The sequence below is a fragment of the Alexandromys fortis genome, unplaced genomic scaffold (assembly GCF_014885135.2).
Source record: "Alexandromys fortis isolate MF-2015 unplaced genomic scaffold, M_Fortis_MF-2015_v1.1 scaffold_7, whole genome shotgun sequence".
NCBI classification, from domain to species: Eukaryota; Metazoa; Chordata; class Mammalia; order Rodentia; family Cricetidae; genus Alexandromys; species Alexandromys fortis.
In genome coordinates this window covers 7943925-7959448 of record NW_026067920.1, presented here as the reverse complement: position 1 = coordinate 7959448, position 15524 = coordinate 7943925, and the positions used below count along the sequence as shown (strand labels likewise).

The following is a 15524-nucleotide window of genomic DNA, read 5'->3' as shown; positions in this document are numbered from 1 at the left end:
TTTTTGGCTGTCCTTTTTTTTTTTTTTTTTTTTTTTTTGTCGAGACAGGGTTTCTCTGTAGCTTTGGAGCCTGTCCTGGAACTAGCTCTTGTAGACCAGGCTGGCCTCGAACTCACAGAGATCCTCCTGCCTCTGCCTCTCAAGTCCTGGGATTAAAGGCATGCACCATCAATGCCCGGCTTGCTAGCTCTTACATATTAATTTAACTCATTTCTATTAATCTGTGTATCACCACGTGGCTGTGGTTTACTGGGTAAAGTTCCATCCTGTGTCTGTCTCCAGCAAGGCTGCATGGCTTCTCTCTGACTCCGCCTTATCTCTCCCAGCATTCCGGTTAGTTTTCCCCGCCTAACTCTTTCTGCCTCTTTTATAGACTCAAAGCAGTTTTCTTTATTAACTAATGGTGTTCATAGCATACAGAGGGGAATACCACATCACTTGCTATTTAAATTAGACCTTGAATTACATCCTTTCCAGTTTAACTCATGCTGTGTTTATAGCCTACCCCATAACCCAGCTGCCAGAGCCAGCAGCTCTCTCCATACCCATTGTCTCCATCACTAAGACAACCGTTAATGACAGAACTTGGGAGGTTGACATGAAATTGCTATGAGTTGGTAAGCACAGCTCATGAGTATGTTTGAGGACTTAATTCAAGAAAGTAGAGACTTGGGTCAAAATGAAGTTCTCTTTCCCAGTTTTTGGCATCTATTATGCTACTGCTCAGTTCTACCAATAGGGAGGGACTCCATGCAAGGTCATGGGCACCTGTGGAATAGAAGTTAAAGGCTTAGACTCTGAAGCCAGGAATCTATCCTTTACTACCAAAGCTTGTCCTGTTCATGCCCACAGCTATGTATCATCAGCATTTGTGTATCTCTTGGATTGCAAGTGCTATGACGGGGGTAAGGGTGGGATAGGTCTGTATAGTAACTCTGCAAGGCCTTGATGTGAAGGACCCAAACATCTGCTTTAGAGACACCTTTCCCCAGACATTACAAAAGCTCCTGTTGTTTAGTGCCATAGAAACACATTGTCTCTTTAATAAAGCTGTCCTTTAGTCTGAATTAGACTAGCATTAGTAGATTTCTTGAAAACTGGAAATACAGTTGAGGAAGGAATTGGGTCATTCTATTATGTGGTAGACAAAACAAGGGGTTGGTGATGAGTTAGGTTAAGAGGTGTATGCCCTGTGCCCTGCCACATTTCCACCTCTCCACCCTTCTTAACTTCTAGGTCTCATGCACTTCAGAATTGGCCTGAGGAGCTTTCAGACCCAACAGGTCCCAATATACCTCTAGCAGATCCCTTCAGTTCTCTCCAGGCAGTCTTTTTGAAAAAGATTTCTTTTTATTTATATGTGTGTGTTTCTGAGTGTATGCCATGTATATTTAGGTGCCCGCAGAGGCCAGAAGAGGTGGCCGAGCCAATGGAACTGGAGTTACTGGCAGTTGTGAACTTCAAAGCCTAGGTACTGGGAACAAAACTGGGATCTTCCGGAAGAGAAGCAAGCACTACTACACCACTGAGCTTTGATTTTAGCCTCAGGAGGAGTCTTGAGCAAGCTCCCTAGGCAGTTCCCACTGCCACCCTGTGCCTGATCACTCCATGGCTTTATTTATTGCCATATATAAGATTTTCCTGTGGTATTAGGAGTGCAGCATGTCTCATCAGCCTCCAGAAATTTTCAGGTCAACTCACTGGTTCTTGAGGGCCTTCCTACTTTGTACAGATCCTGCACCTGCAAGAAAGATCAGAAAAAGAGTACATCCTGCATGCATACATTTAGGGAAGGGTAAAGATCCACAGAAAGATGTAGTGTGTGACGTGTTCATAGGAGGGAGAGGTGTGTGGTGATCATCCCCTGGTACTTAGATCTGAATGCCAGGTGTCTGCTCTGACAGCCCTCCCAGCTGCTGTAAGTGTCCTAGTAACTCCATTCCTGAGGAAGCAGAGCAGAGAGCTTTCTCTCACACGCTCATGGTCATGGAGAAGAAAGCTGAGTCAAGATTTCAATTCCAGGAGTTTCAGCTTCCTTCCCTTCTTCCATAGCAGAGCTAAAGTAAAAGAATGTGTGTTGCCAGCCTGAGCTCATGTCTCCTGACCTTCAGCTTGTGCCAGACCTGAAGGTCACCTTGGTGGGGTGTCATCAAACCAGTTATACACACATTAGACTAGCATAATGGGAGTGGGGAGGTAGGAGGGTTGTAACTGCTCTTCCCTAGAGAAAGATTTAATTATCATATTTTTATAAATGGTCTTGGTGAGGGGGTTAAGATAGCGAAACTATCATTTTAAAACTCTACTAACTATAGGATTTAGAGTTAAAGTAATATTGAACAACATAGATGGATACATCCTTAAATAGTAGAAAGAAAACCCAGCATAGTGACACAAGCCTTTAACCCATCTAGAAGCAGGTGGATCACTGTGAGTTCTAGGTCAGCAAGTTACAGAACAACCAAGACTACAGAGAGACTCCATCGCAAAAATAAAATATAATAAATAAGTAAAAAGTAAATAGAAAAGGTTGGAACTTTCCTGTTTATGAGCATACATTGGCCCAAATGCCAATGGGTATTAACACCAGTGAGTGAAATAGCTTTCATCTGATAAAGCAGACCTTCCAAGATGCTAGCCTGCTGCTATAGTAGGAAAAGTTTCTTTCTTGAAACCTCCTAAAGATGGGCGCTTAGGAACCAGTGTGATAGGCAACTAGAGGGCATATGACCCCTGTTTATGTTGAATATTTGATTAAGATGACATTTTTAACAAAAAGTTACTTGTTTGTTGTTATTTTGGGTTTTTCAAGGCAGTTTTTCTGTGTAGCCCTGGCTGTCCTGAAAATTGCTCTGTAGACCAGGCTGGCCTCAAACTCACAGAGATCTACCTGCCTCTGTCTACCGTGTGCTGGGATTAAAAGCATGTGCCACCATGCCTGACTAGCAGTAATTTAAAGAGGAAGAAAACCAAATGAATTAGAATAAGAACTAAATGGGACTTGGGAAGGACAATGGAGAGATGGCTTGGGTTGAGAGCACTAACTTCTCTTGTTGAGGACCCAGGTTTGGTTCCCTGAAACCATATGGCAACTCACAACCACTGTAACTCCAGCTCCAGAGGATCTGATGCCTTTTCTGGCCTTTGTACACACTCCAGTCATGTGCATTTAACATGCATGCAGGCAAACACTCAGACATATAAAACTAAGTGTATCTTTAAAAAATAAAAAAGCTCAGGACCTTTGGAAGAGCAGGCAGTGCTCTTAACCACTGAGCCATCTCTCCATAATAAATTAAAAAAAATAAAAAAGCTGGGCTGGAGAGCTGGCTCAGTGGTTAAGAGCATTGGCTGCTCTTTGATAGGACCCAGGTTCAATTCCTAGCACCCATATGGCAACTCATAACTGTAACTCAAGTTCCAGTGGATCCGACTCCCTCAAAAAGATGTGCAAGTCAAACATCAGTGCATTTAAAAAAAAAAAAAAAAGCAGAAATCCAAACAAGGGGAAACTTTTAAATTTAGATTTAATTAATTTAGTTATTTAATTAATTAAAAAGCTATCTAGAGATCCTTTCATGGTTCATAAGCTTGATGTGTGCAGCCCATTAAACCTTGTTACGCCATGGGCACATTACCCGTCTGACGTGAAAAGAAAAAAAAAATAAAATAAAGAGAAAAAAAAGGAAAAGAAAAAAAGCTATCTAGAATTTCCTTGTGGGGCTATGGAGTATGAGACTCATCTGACCTCACTAGTACAAGGGATTGAACCTAGGGTCTCATACATGCTAGGCAAGAGTTGTACTATTAAGCCTAGTCCTCTTGTTTTTATGTTGAGGCAGGGCCCGTGCTGACTTTCAGCCTGCCGAATAGTTGGGATTATAGGTCTGCTCTTCTAAGCCTGACCAGTATAACACTTGTATAAGCTATCAAGTCATAGTTCAACATTCATGCTTCCAAGTGGGACAAGATAAAAACTTTGGGGTGGAATGGGAGAAAAGGTTTAGATCAAATGTCAGCCCTCTACTTCATGACCATAGGCAAGATATATAACACATGAGCTTCCAACTATACAGTGGGGGCCAGCTGCCCCTGCCTTGCAGTTGGGCAGATTCCATACCATTTGGAAGCACTGATTCATTAATGAGTACTTTACTTTCCCTTCTGAAGTTTCATGCTTTAAGTCAGTATTGCTGATGACAAGACATGGGGTGTTGGCAGTTTATCAAGCTGGTGACCCAGTTTATCATGCCCCTAATCTACCCACAAGATGGCCCTTTGTTAGTTCCCAGTCCTTACAATCCTTTCTAGAGTATCCTCCTAGGAACAGACTGCAGTGGCAGCCCATCTCTAAGCAAGGTGATGAGAACTTGGCCTTGAAGGCTGAGAGTCTACCTGCAAGTGTGTAAAAGTGGCAGGTGAACGATGGGCACACTCTAATCAGGAACTGAAGAATAGGCTGTATATGTCAAGGATATATTGTGCTTAGTGATAAAGTTGTTAATCAGAATGCTCTTGTTTTGGTTTTGTTTTTAAATCTGTTTGTCACCTGATTCAAGAATATTGTAATATCTCTTTAACTTCATCCCAAGTATTGCTGGGGTTCTGCTTAATTAGATTCAGGCTCCATTAGCCCAACAGCATTAGTACACTGATTCCCAGCATCAAACTCAGATCTCAGACATGGAGACAGGTCCCCTTACCCCTGAGCCACCTCACCAGTCTGTGATTTTTATTTTAATTCCCCAACTTCCCCCTCAACCTTAAGAACCAAGCTCCTAGCTGCAAGGGCCTGCCCTCTTTCTCCAGAGGACAGCTTAGATGTTCAAACTTTGTAGGCAAGGTTGTTAAGCCTGCTTCTGCCACCTAATTAACACTTGTTTATATTAATTAGTTGCCACATATACAGAAAGCAGTGGTCCTTTTTGAAGTTTCCAGTTACAGACCTAATAAGATCTGGCCTGAAATGGGACTTTGAGAATCTCCCAAGGCAAAGTAATAGCTTCCAAGTTCCTCTACAAGATTCTCTTTCAGGCATAGACAGCTCTGCAGCCATTTTTCCATAACATCCTTCACCCAGAAGGATGGATGGAACAAGAGGGTGTGCACATGCTCTCCAAAGGTTTTGGTACTCCTTGTCAGGTGTTAAAACAAAGAGGACCATTGTGTTTCTTGGAACTGATCTAAAAGTCTATATTTGAGATTAAGATCTAAGGAAATGCATTTCCGTTTAACACCCAGTAGTTTCTGATTGTGAACAGGCTCCCAACCTGTGCCCCGGCGCCGTGCATGACTACAGACTCAGCCTCTTCTGATGGTTCCTTTAATTAGTAGGAATTAAGTGGAGGCTGCTGCATATTTTGAGAATAAATAACACTGTTTAAACTTAGGCAGCCTTAACCATTAACTTAACCACTGGATTCTCGCTGCTACATGTCTCCTGAATAGATCAGCATAATCTTAACTAGGACTTAAAAATGCTTCAACCTCTCTCGGGAACTTAGAACTTGAAGCCCATGGGAGCCTTTGGAGGCTTAATGACTTTAATTATGGCAAGAAATATCTTCTGGTGGGTAGGAGTGCAGCTGGTGGGAGAGCCCTTTCTCAGAGAAGCCGGATGAGAGCTGGCAGAAGGGGGGTGGTGTTGGCCGCAGGGCCCCTGAGTTCTGAACTGTGTTTGTGGCTTCAGAGCTTTGATCACTTGCCAGGGAAACCTGGAAGGTCAGGCCAGGCTGCAGCCAAGCCCTGGAATGAGGAGCCAAGTCAGTGGAGCGGGTAGCTCTATGTCACCACCCTTACCTCCCACCCTTGAGAAGTAACCTTTTCTGGCCACCCAGTCTTCCAGCCTTTCTTTTACCATTGGTCCTCTTTCCCTGTTGGTCTCCTTTTGGATTAGGAAACTAACAAAACGCTCTCTAAATGTAATTTGATAAAATAAGATACACTGTGTGTACTTTAGAAGAAATCGGGGCTGGGTTTTTTGTTGTTGTTTTTTCTTTTTGTTTTTAACTCTGTGTGTTCCAGCACAAATGACCCCCGAGCATAGGTGACCTCTCCTGGTGGCTTATGCCAGGTTTCCCCATGTCTTCTAACATCACTACCAGTCCTAACTCTTGGCACCAGGGTTTTCTCCCTGGTTCCCCGTGTGCCCTGCTGTGTGACCTCATTTCCTATGGAATGAAAAGTCTCTGTCGGAAAACAGGGCCCTTGGTGAGTTGGCTTTGTGAGCCCCTTTGCTTGGTGTGACTCATGTTTCAGGGCACAGGGCTGTCCAGAGTATGCAAGAGCCTGGTGCCTGGGTGGTCACTGCCTAGAGAAGAGTAAAGAAGGAAAAAGTGAGAAGTAAAGGTTTAAAATCCATTTAGTGCTCTCCAGAAAGAGAAGGGCACACGGACCCAATGAATGGCTGTCCGGACTAGGAAAACCCACCAAGAGAAAGCTGTGGTGGTAGATGCGGTCAGCCCTAGGTCCACTGGCTGTTCTCCTGGAATGAACAGCACACCACCACCACCACTTGCCCCATCTTGGCCTTCCTGCAGCAGGATCAGGACCCTGTACAACACCACCAGACGCTGTTACTGCTACTCTACAAGTCTATAGGCTACAGAAATCTCCCATATCGGTGCTTAGATGTCTGAATACTCTAAGGCAGGCTGCCTTTGAGTTTGAAAGCTGTGAAGCTGTGGAATCTGCAGCCACTACTGCTAGAGAGCCATGTTCCATGTCTCAGCACACCCAGTGCCCTGTTCTCTTTTGCAAATGGCGGGGTAGATTCCATCAGTTCTCTAGGCCAGAGGAAGGCCAAGGGCACAAATCCAAAGGTAGTCATCTGTCTAACTTTTCCTCATTGGAGTTCTAAGAAAAGTTCACTTTTCCTCCAGAGAGAGAAGGGACAGAGCACATATTGTAAGTATATAGGATTTTATTTTTGAGAGGTTTGGACTCCAGAGGTGAGTGTATACAAAGCCCAGGGCCTAAGAACTACAGGCAGAGCTACTTTTGATTTTACTGCTGGCCAGAGTCAAGATGTTTGCCTTAGAAGTCAGCAACCTCCTCAGCAGTACAACAAAAGATGGTATGGTGAATAGAGAGGGCGGGTCCTGAAATTGGAAGTGTGAAGACATAGGACTAGAGTTCCAAAAAGGTACAGCTAAACAGACCTATTGAGGTGGAGGAGCCACAGGTGACCAGCCATTGCTGAGTGAAACTGATGCTATGTGAGCCAACACTGTTGGCCAGTTTCCTGGTGCTGAGAGTCAACTGTGAAGTCTGACACCCAGACTGCCCTCTACTGAGGGAAGCTTTTGAAGATTGGAGCTGCAATGAGGAACTGGCAGCAAGGCTTAGGGAATAATCCACGGAAGGCAAGTTAAATGAGGTAAAGCTGAGCCCTAGGGGTGCTGGTGCTGCATGCTACATCCTTCAATGGGAAGGACACTTAGAGAACCAGTAGAAGAACTGTCTAGTAAAGCTAGGAATGAGAGGGGTGTTGAGTTTGGAAGCTGTGGGTAAGGGAAGTCAGATCTTACCCTAAGAGCAGCACAGTTAGGTCCCTGACTAAGAAAGATCTTGTTCTGTGCTGTAAGTAAGGCTGGCTGGGGTAGGAAGAGCCCCAGGGAAAAAATAGTTGTGACTCACAAGGCACTAAGGTGGCAGCAGTGGGGATGGAAAAATAGTAGGTAGATTTGGAAGTTGGAATCAGTATAGCGTGGTGAGCACTTAAATGTAGGGTGGTGACACAGCAAGCTACAATTTTCATATACCTCCTTGAGGATGGAGACCAAGTTGTAGGAAAGTATTTGTTTTGAGTTTTTTTTTTTCTTTTCTTTTTTTCTCTTTTAGTTTTTCAGGACAGGGTTTCTCTGTAACTTTGGAGCCTGTCCTGGAACTATCTCTTGTAGACCAGGCTGGCCTTGAACTAACAGAGATCTACCTGCCTCTGCCTCCTGAGTGCTGGGATTAAGTGTGCGCCACCACCGCCAAGCCGTTTGGAGTTTTCAAGACAGTGTCTTACCATGTGTCCCAGGCTAGTCTTAAACTCTGTTTACCTCTGGCTGGGCTCAAACGTGCAGCCTCCTGAGTGCTGGAATGTCTGATATGCACCATCACAAGCAACTTAAAAAAAACAGGATTGGATGGATCATAGGCCCGTGGCACCCACATCATCCTGCTCAAGAAATGTCCTGCAGGGTCTGGGATAATGTGCTCTGCCCTGCTCTGGAACTAGCTGCAAAAGTTTAGAAGAATCTAATCTAAAGCAGAAAGTTGGTGCTAAGTCATGGAAAGCAGTTCTTGTCCTCTAGTACCATGAGTTCTCCACTGTTGTAACGTCTACCACCTTGCGTTAAGCTGTATGTAAGCATATCTGAGAACCCCATAAACATGTTCACATGGCTGAAAGGAAGAGTCCCCAGCATCCTCACCTTGCTTAAGAAGGAGTGCCTTACCGGCTGTGATGCCACACTCCTTTTATCCCCGCACTCAGGAGTGTGGATATCTGTGAGTTCAAGGCCAACCTGGCCCACAGAGTGAGTTCCAGGACAGGCTCTAAAGCTACAGAAAAACCCTGTGGGGGGGGGGGGGACATTGTCAGGTGTATTTTGGTAGATGCTTCTAAAAGGTTCTTGTTTGTGTCTATCTATCACAGTTAGTTGGCTACCTTAAATTGTTCATAGATGGAACTATATAATTGAATGTTTTCATGCCAATAACCATTTCTGTTAAGGTTGTGGATGTGTGCATTATTTTGTAATTGGCTACCAGAGCAAAATGTCATCCTTCTACCTGTGAGAGTGAGAGGAAGGGGTTGATAATCCTTTACCCAAGTGTGCTACCCACCATGGAACATTGATCCAAAGCCTGCTATACAGCAGGGAAGGTATTCTATGCATTGCTGAGGAAGGCCTTCTAATGCTGGGTAGTCAGGAGCAGCCAAAACGAATGTGCCTCACATTTGTCATGGATAGCTCTAGAAAATGCAATACTTCCAGAGGATACTAGCCAGGAAAGTAGGTCATTTCCATATGTGCACTTTGTGGAAAGCCACTCTAGAGACAGGATAAGCAACCTTGTATTCTTTATCTCTTGCCCATATGCCCCTAAACTAAACACCAAACTTTCCTGGTGATGCCCCCAAAGGTTATGGTGTATTCCACCATCATCACATGCAGAATAAGGGTAAATACCTGTCATTTACTATGTCTGCTATTAAATAAATATAATAAAATTATATTCCGTAGAGCCACTGGAATAGCTATATGTCAGAACTTCCCATAAGAAGCTGTAGACACATCTTCCAATTAGCTATTGACAGTCCAACTCCTTGGTTACTCTTTCATCAAGAATCCAGAGCCAAGATTTTTTGGTTATTTCCTCCTGAGATTATGTTTTGTCTTCCTTTTCCTACAATAAAGCTTAGACATTAGGGAACTTACATCCAAGTGCTTAACAAAGATATAACTAAACAAAACTTAGGTATTGATTGGTAGGCCTGAGCCCCAAGGACCTCCGTCTCTCTCTCTCTCTCTCTCTCTCTCTCTCTCTCTCTCTCTCTCTCTCTCTCTCTCTCTCTCTCTCTCACACACACACACACACACACACACACACACACACACTCATACTCATCCCTATAAGGCCCTATTATAACAGAACCATTGTCATCAGAATGCTGTCTGCATTGGGAGTTTATAGACTTGGTCTTGTGGAAGAACCATCCCCATAGTCAGGGAGCTCTTTCTCTCCTTGCCGTAACCTAAATATGGGCCCAGACAGGTTTCTTTGAATTTACTGAGCATTAATTGAATCATCATAGGAGTGATAAGTGATTAGTAGGGTTTTACCGTCTGGGGCTTCAAATTTTGGGCTTTGTAAAATAGAAGTGTGCAGATTTTGCTCTTTCCTTACTTTGTATCACCTACAAACATCTCCTTGCCACTATGTTTCTGGTTGCCTCTCCTTTGGTTCTACCTGTGCTGGCCTAAGTGAGGATAAAAGCAACCTGAAGATACCTCTGATGGGAAGGGTTAGCAAGGCAAGGCCTTTGGCTGCTGTTTAGTTTTGCAGGGATGTCTCACATCTAAGAAAGCCACTTTACTTGCTTTTCCATCCTTTCAAGCAGCGTTACAGGTATAACATTATAAATATAAAGTTTACTCTAGTCACAAGACTGGTAATCTTCTAGCTAGGATTAAGATTGTTTGAAATATAATAGTTTGGCAAGAGATTGGCAATAGATGAAATCGGAAAATTTTTTCAAAGAACTTGGCTTCTCAAGTTTTTAAAATTACATTGGGGCAGGAGGAAAAGTGTAACCAAACAGTATTTTATGTTTTTAAAATATAATGAAAGTTCTCATCTTGTAAATTAAGGTTACCCATGACCTTTTCTTGAGGATTAAACAAACTCAGGATTAATGCATGCTAGCACATTTTACCACTGAGTAACATCCCCAGCCATCAGTCTTTTCTAAAGCCTCCCACCTCTCAACAGGCATGCTCTCAGTAGATCTTTCACCCAGTCCTGATATGTGCTGGAAATACAAATTACTTCAAGTAGCAGCTTGGTCCAAACTACCCTCAAACTCTGTTGCTGGGATGATCTTGAATTTTATAATTCTCCTGCCTCTACCTCTTAAATGATGGAATTACAGACACCATACCCAGTCCTAACGCCATGCTAAGGATCTCTTTATGAAGGGCTAGGGCTTTAGGCATGGTTGGCAAGCACTCTGCCAATCGCACTACATCTCCAGCCTCCATAAATAAATTTTTTATTGTAATTCACTGAAAATTTGCTCAGCTACAGGACTTGTCCTTAGATTCCATGCATTAGTGATTTGTCTGAGTTGAGTTGTAGATGAGAACTAAGCACTTTATTCCCTACCTGCCCTCCTCACCAATGAAATAAGGTTTGTTTTTGGTTTGGTGTTTCAAGACAGGGTTTCTGTGTGTAGCCCTGGCCATCCTCCAACTCACAGAGATATACCTGACTCTGACTCTGCCTTCCCCTCCCAAGTGCTGGTATTAAAGGTGTGTGCCACCATGCCTAACATGTATGTTTTGAATAATCTTTTGTTTGGCTGAGAATGTATAGCCCCATGGTAAAGTACATAACCTGGTATGAATGAGGCCCAAGGTTTACACTCCGTGCCCCCAGCTCTGTGATGTCTGCCCTGAATGGGTCATGCCTCTGAAACAAATGAACATTCATGTTCTTGTGAAACAAGAAATACAGGGAAGTCAAGGAGGCCCTCTGGCTGTGTAGTTTCCCCGAGGCACATTCCAGGAAGGCATTCCCTACCCAGGCACTGCAGCCTGTGCCAGCCTCTCCAGGTGCACTAGCATCAAAGCTGGAGGGACAAGCACTCCAGTCAGGACATATCTGAACTCACACTCTTCACAGGTACTGTTTGACATGCTGGATCCCTGGATGAAAGCAGAATAAAAGAATGAGAGGCCCTCTTTATTTCTTCCTCTGGGAATGGAATTTGTGAAGAAGCCTAGGATACCACTGGGGCAGAGACACAAGCACCCATCAGGAGTCTAGGAGCTGTGGGTAGAAGTCTGCTGCCCTAAGGAACTTAATCTAAGAGAACAGTCGTGCCATTTTATCTTGGCCTCGCACAGGGACATGTTTGTTCTGAGGCTGGGCATGAAAGATTCAGTGACTTAAGATGCAGTGGTAGAGCACTTGCTCAGCATGAACAAAACCCAGGTTTGACCACAACACTACCAAGCAGAAAACAGAACGACTGAAGCTTAGCAGGGACAGCCCACTAGTCACCCGTGAACACTGATAATAAAACAGCCAGGTAACCCTCAGATGACTTTCTGATTGTTCAGTCTCAGTTTGTTTTTAAGGAAGGTACCTGTAGAACAAGGACAAATCCTGCATCACTGCACCCAGGATTCCTGGGTTTCTTAAGCTTCTAAGGAGCATACTTTATCTTCAATGTCACTAAGTTTTGACTTGGTCCCAAGTGCAAGGGGTTGACTTAAAAAGTAACGAAGTGGCACTGCCCTCTAGTGGTCCGATAAAGTCATTGGTCATTCTTGTCGGTGCTCTTTGGGTTTGTGCACCTGTCAGTACAGATTATTCCTGTGGAAGGAATTTACATTTATTCTCTGTTTATTTGTTGGGTTTATTCACTGTTTGAGCCCATAGTGACTGGCCTTGATGATAATCTGCCCATCTTTTAGCATGCTGGTTTGGGAAGTTGGCTTGTTTTCCCTATCTTTTTTTTTTTTTTTAAGAGTGGCTGCCTCTGTTACAGTACTTCAAGTCCTAAAAGCAAGGGTCTGTCTCATTCTTCTGTAGATTCAACTCTGTTGTTCACTTAGCTGGAGATAAAATGAGAAGGGTCACTGAGGTGGAAAGGAATCTTTTCTCCCATCTTTTCCTCTACCCCAACAAAATAAATTTCTATCACTGCTCATTTGTTTCTAAGCCTTCTTGTCTTGTCCCTCTGACCTCTAGTTTTCCAACTGGTGGGATCAGCTGAGTCCAGCTCCACTGAACCCGTCTCTGTGGTCAGAGCCAGGAAATCTGCTTTACAAACTTCACAAGTGGTTTCTGATGTTCAGCCAAGCTTGGCAGCCAACTGCTCTAAATCCCCACTTATTATTTCTTGTAAGCCCCCCAATGGTATCTACAAAGATCTGCAGCTTGTGTTGTGTGTTAAAAGTGACCATTTTGAGATTCATTCAGTAGTAATCAACATGCTCTTCTCACTGGATGGCATGGGAAGGAAGAAAGGACCACAAGAGACAAACCAAAGGCATTTACTCTGGTTGCCAGGGGCAGTGTGTTCATAGCAGAAAATATCAAAACCAGTACCTCTGCACTGGCTGGGCAAACTGCCCATCCATCGACTTGTTTTTAATATTCCAGCTAGATAGGAAAGGAAGGCTTTGCAGTAGTCAGTTACTCATTTCCACCCATTCTAAGTCACCAGGCTATTGGGATGATAGGACACAGTAAGTGGCTATGTCTCCTGTATTTCAGATTAGAATGTCAAGGCTTGGAGAAGTAGAACAACTTGCTCAGAGGCACAGATATTGCTTGCTCTCTGGTTCTGCATTAGAAGCCATGCCTGATTTATGAGTCCAGTATTGGTAGGGTCAAAAGACAGAATTGCTGGGCTGGGCAGTGGTGGTGCACACCTTTAACCCCAGAACTTGAGAGGCAGAGGCAAGTAGATCTCTGTGAGTTTGAGGCCAACCTGGTCTACAAGAGCTAGTTCCAGGACAGCTAAGGCTGTTATACAGAGAAACCCTGGCTCAGGGCAGGTGGGGACAGAGTTGCCAACCTTCTCTTTTTCATGTTCCAGGCCAAGAGAGCAGTTCAGCGGGGAGCCACTGCAGTTATCTTTGATGTATCTGAAAACCCAGAAGCCATTGACCAGGTAAATAAATCTCCACCAAAATCATTCCTACTGTCTGCCTGAAAGGAATTTGCTGTGGTTATATTGAGTGGGCACTGTTGTGACATCCTTGTCTCAGATTCTTTGCACCTATCTGCTGAAGTAATATGCCTATGTTTGAGTATCATTTCCTGAGGGAGGCATATAGAAAGTCGTTATGGGTCAAGAGTTAGGGATAAGGGACATTTTCAAATAGTCTTCGGGACTTTCAGCCAGCTCAGCCCATCTTAAAACAAGTATAGCACTCTATCCTCCCCTTTCTGGGAATCCCAAGTCTATAATGATTGAAGACTTCAAGAATGTCCAAGTGGGGATTTAATGTTCTTTCTTGTGTGTGCATTCATAAAACACACGTGTGTGTGTGTATGTGTGCTGAAAGCTAGACCTTGCATTGCCAGACAAGTGCTCTACCACAGAGCCACATCCCAAACTTCCTTCTTTCTTTCTTTCTTTCTTTCTTTCTTTCTTTCTTTCTTTCTTTCTTTCCTCTTTTCTTTTCTTTTTCTTTTTCTTTTGTTTGTTTTTTGAGACGGGGTTTCTCTGTAGCTATGGAGCCTGTCCTGGAACTCAGTCTATAGACCAGTCTGGCCTCAAACTCACAGAGATCCTCCTACCTCTGGCTCCCGAGTACTGGGATTGAAGGTGTGTGCCAACACCACCAAGCCTCTCTTGCTTCTTAAAGTAAGCATGTCTTTTAATTGGTGCCCTCTCTTTCTTGCCAGCTAAACCAAGGCTCAGAAGACCCTCTTAAGAGGCCAGTGGTATATGTGAAGGGTGCAGATGCCATCAAGCTGATGAACATTGTCAACAAGCAGAAAGTCGCTCGAGCAAGGATCCAGCACCTCCCTCCTCGAGTGAGTGATAACTTGTCTGTTGCCTACCCGTCGGTGCCTTCATTTCCTTTGAGCTTTGGCTTTCAGCCATCTTGTCCCTATATCTAGAATGCTGGCATAGTATCTATTCCTATGGGTTGAGCTCAGCTACAGGACAGGAAAACAGAAATTTTCACTAAATTTCTTTATTTGTAAAAAAAAAAATTGTAAAAGCTTACAGAAATAGACACTGTATGCTATGAAGTCTCTGGTTTCACTCATCTGCCGTTGCCCCTTTTAGCCTATCCTTCTGAGAGACAAGCTGAAAAAAATGAAGGGATGACACATTTAGCACTTGTTTCCCTTTGTCTCTTCCCTGCCATTTGACCTAGAGAGAAGAAAAGGCCTATACTTCCTTCTGCCAATCAGGTAGATCACTGACTCACAAATACGAGTGTTAAGAATTTCTCAGATGTGGGACTGACATTGGTTAGTGATGAGTACAGTCAAGCATTACTTCATTGTACTGAAACAGTAGTACTGGGGGCTGGAGAGATGGCTCAGAGGTTAAGAGAACTGGCTTCACTTCCAAAGGTCCTGAGTTCAATTCCCAGCAACCACATGGTAGCTCACAACCATCTGTAATGAAATATGCTGCCCTCTTCTGGCCTGCAGGGACATATGCAGGCAGACCACTGTATACTTAATAAATAAATCTTTAAAAAAAAAAAAAAGGATTTGGAGGTGTGGCCTTGTTGAAGGAAGAGGCATGGCCTTACTGAAGGAGGTGTGTCAGAGGCTTTGATTTCAACAGCTCACACCAGGGCCCAGTCTCTCTGCCTCCTGCCTTTNCCAGCAACCACATGGTAGCTCACAACCATCTGTAATGAAATATGCTGCCCTCTTCTGGCCTGCAGGGACATATGCAGGCAGACCACTGTATATTTAATAAATAAATAAATCTTTAAAAAAAAAAAAAAAGAAAGAAAGAAACAGTAGTACTGCCCACTGATACTTGACTGACATCTTCTCCTCAACCTTGGAATCTGGGGCTGATGCCCATATATGTTTTCTTCCCTCTTCACAGTTACTGAACTGTTCCCATGCAGAATGATTCTTCCTCCTGCACCAAGTATCTGGGTAGCACAGCATCTTACTAGGTTCCTATTCTTACTGGCTAAATGGATGTCCGAGGTGTAGCAGCTTCAGTTAGCAGAAGTCAGTGTTCTTTGTGTGAAAAAGATAAGAGCTGCCAAGCACAGCTCAGTTGGTAGAGGACTTGCCTAGCATCC

General features: G+C 43.8%; 1 protein-coding gene and 1 pseudogene across 3 annotated transcripts in view; both read left to right on the top strand.

The window, feature by feature from the left end:
• Znrf3 (zinc and ring finger 3) overlaps nt 1–15524 on the top strand; it is a 164557-nt gene that overhangs the window by 136988 nt on the left and 12045 nt on the right. For all 3 annotated transcript variants that reach the window (XM_050140978.1, XM_050140977.1, XM_050140979.1), the window contains exons 3-4: nt 13328–13402; nt 14143–14274. In XM_050140978.1, the coding sequence (XP_049996935.1) occupies nt 13328–13402; nt 14143–14274 (207 nt within the window). The remainder of the gene's footprint in view (nt 1–13327; nt 13403–14142; nt 14275–15524) is intronic.
• LOC126501025 (uncharacterized) lies at nt 3571–3648 on the top strand (annotated as a pseudogene).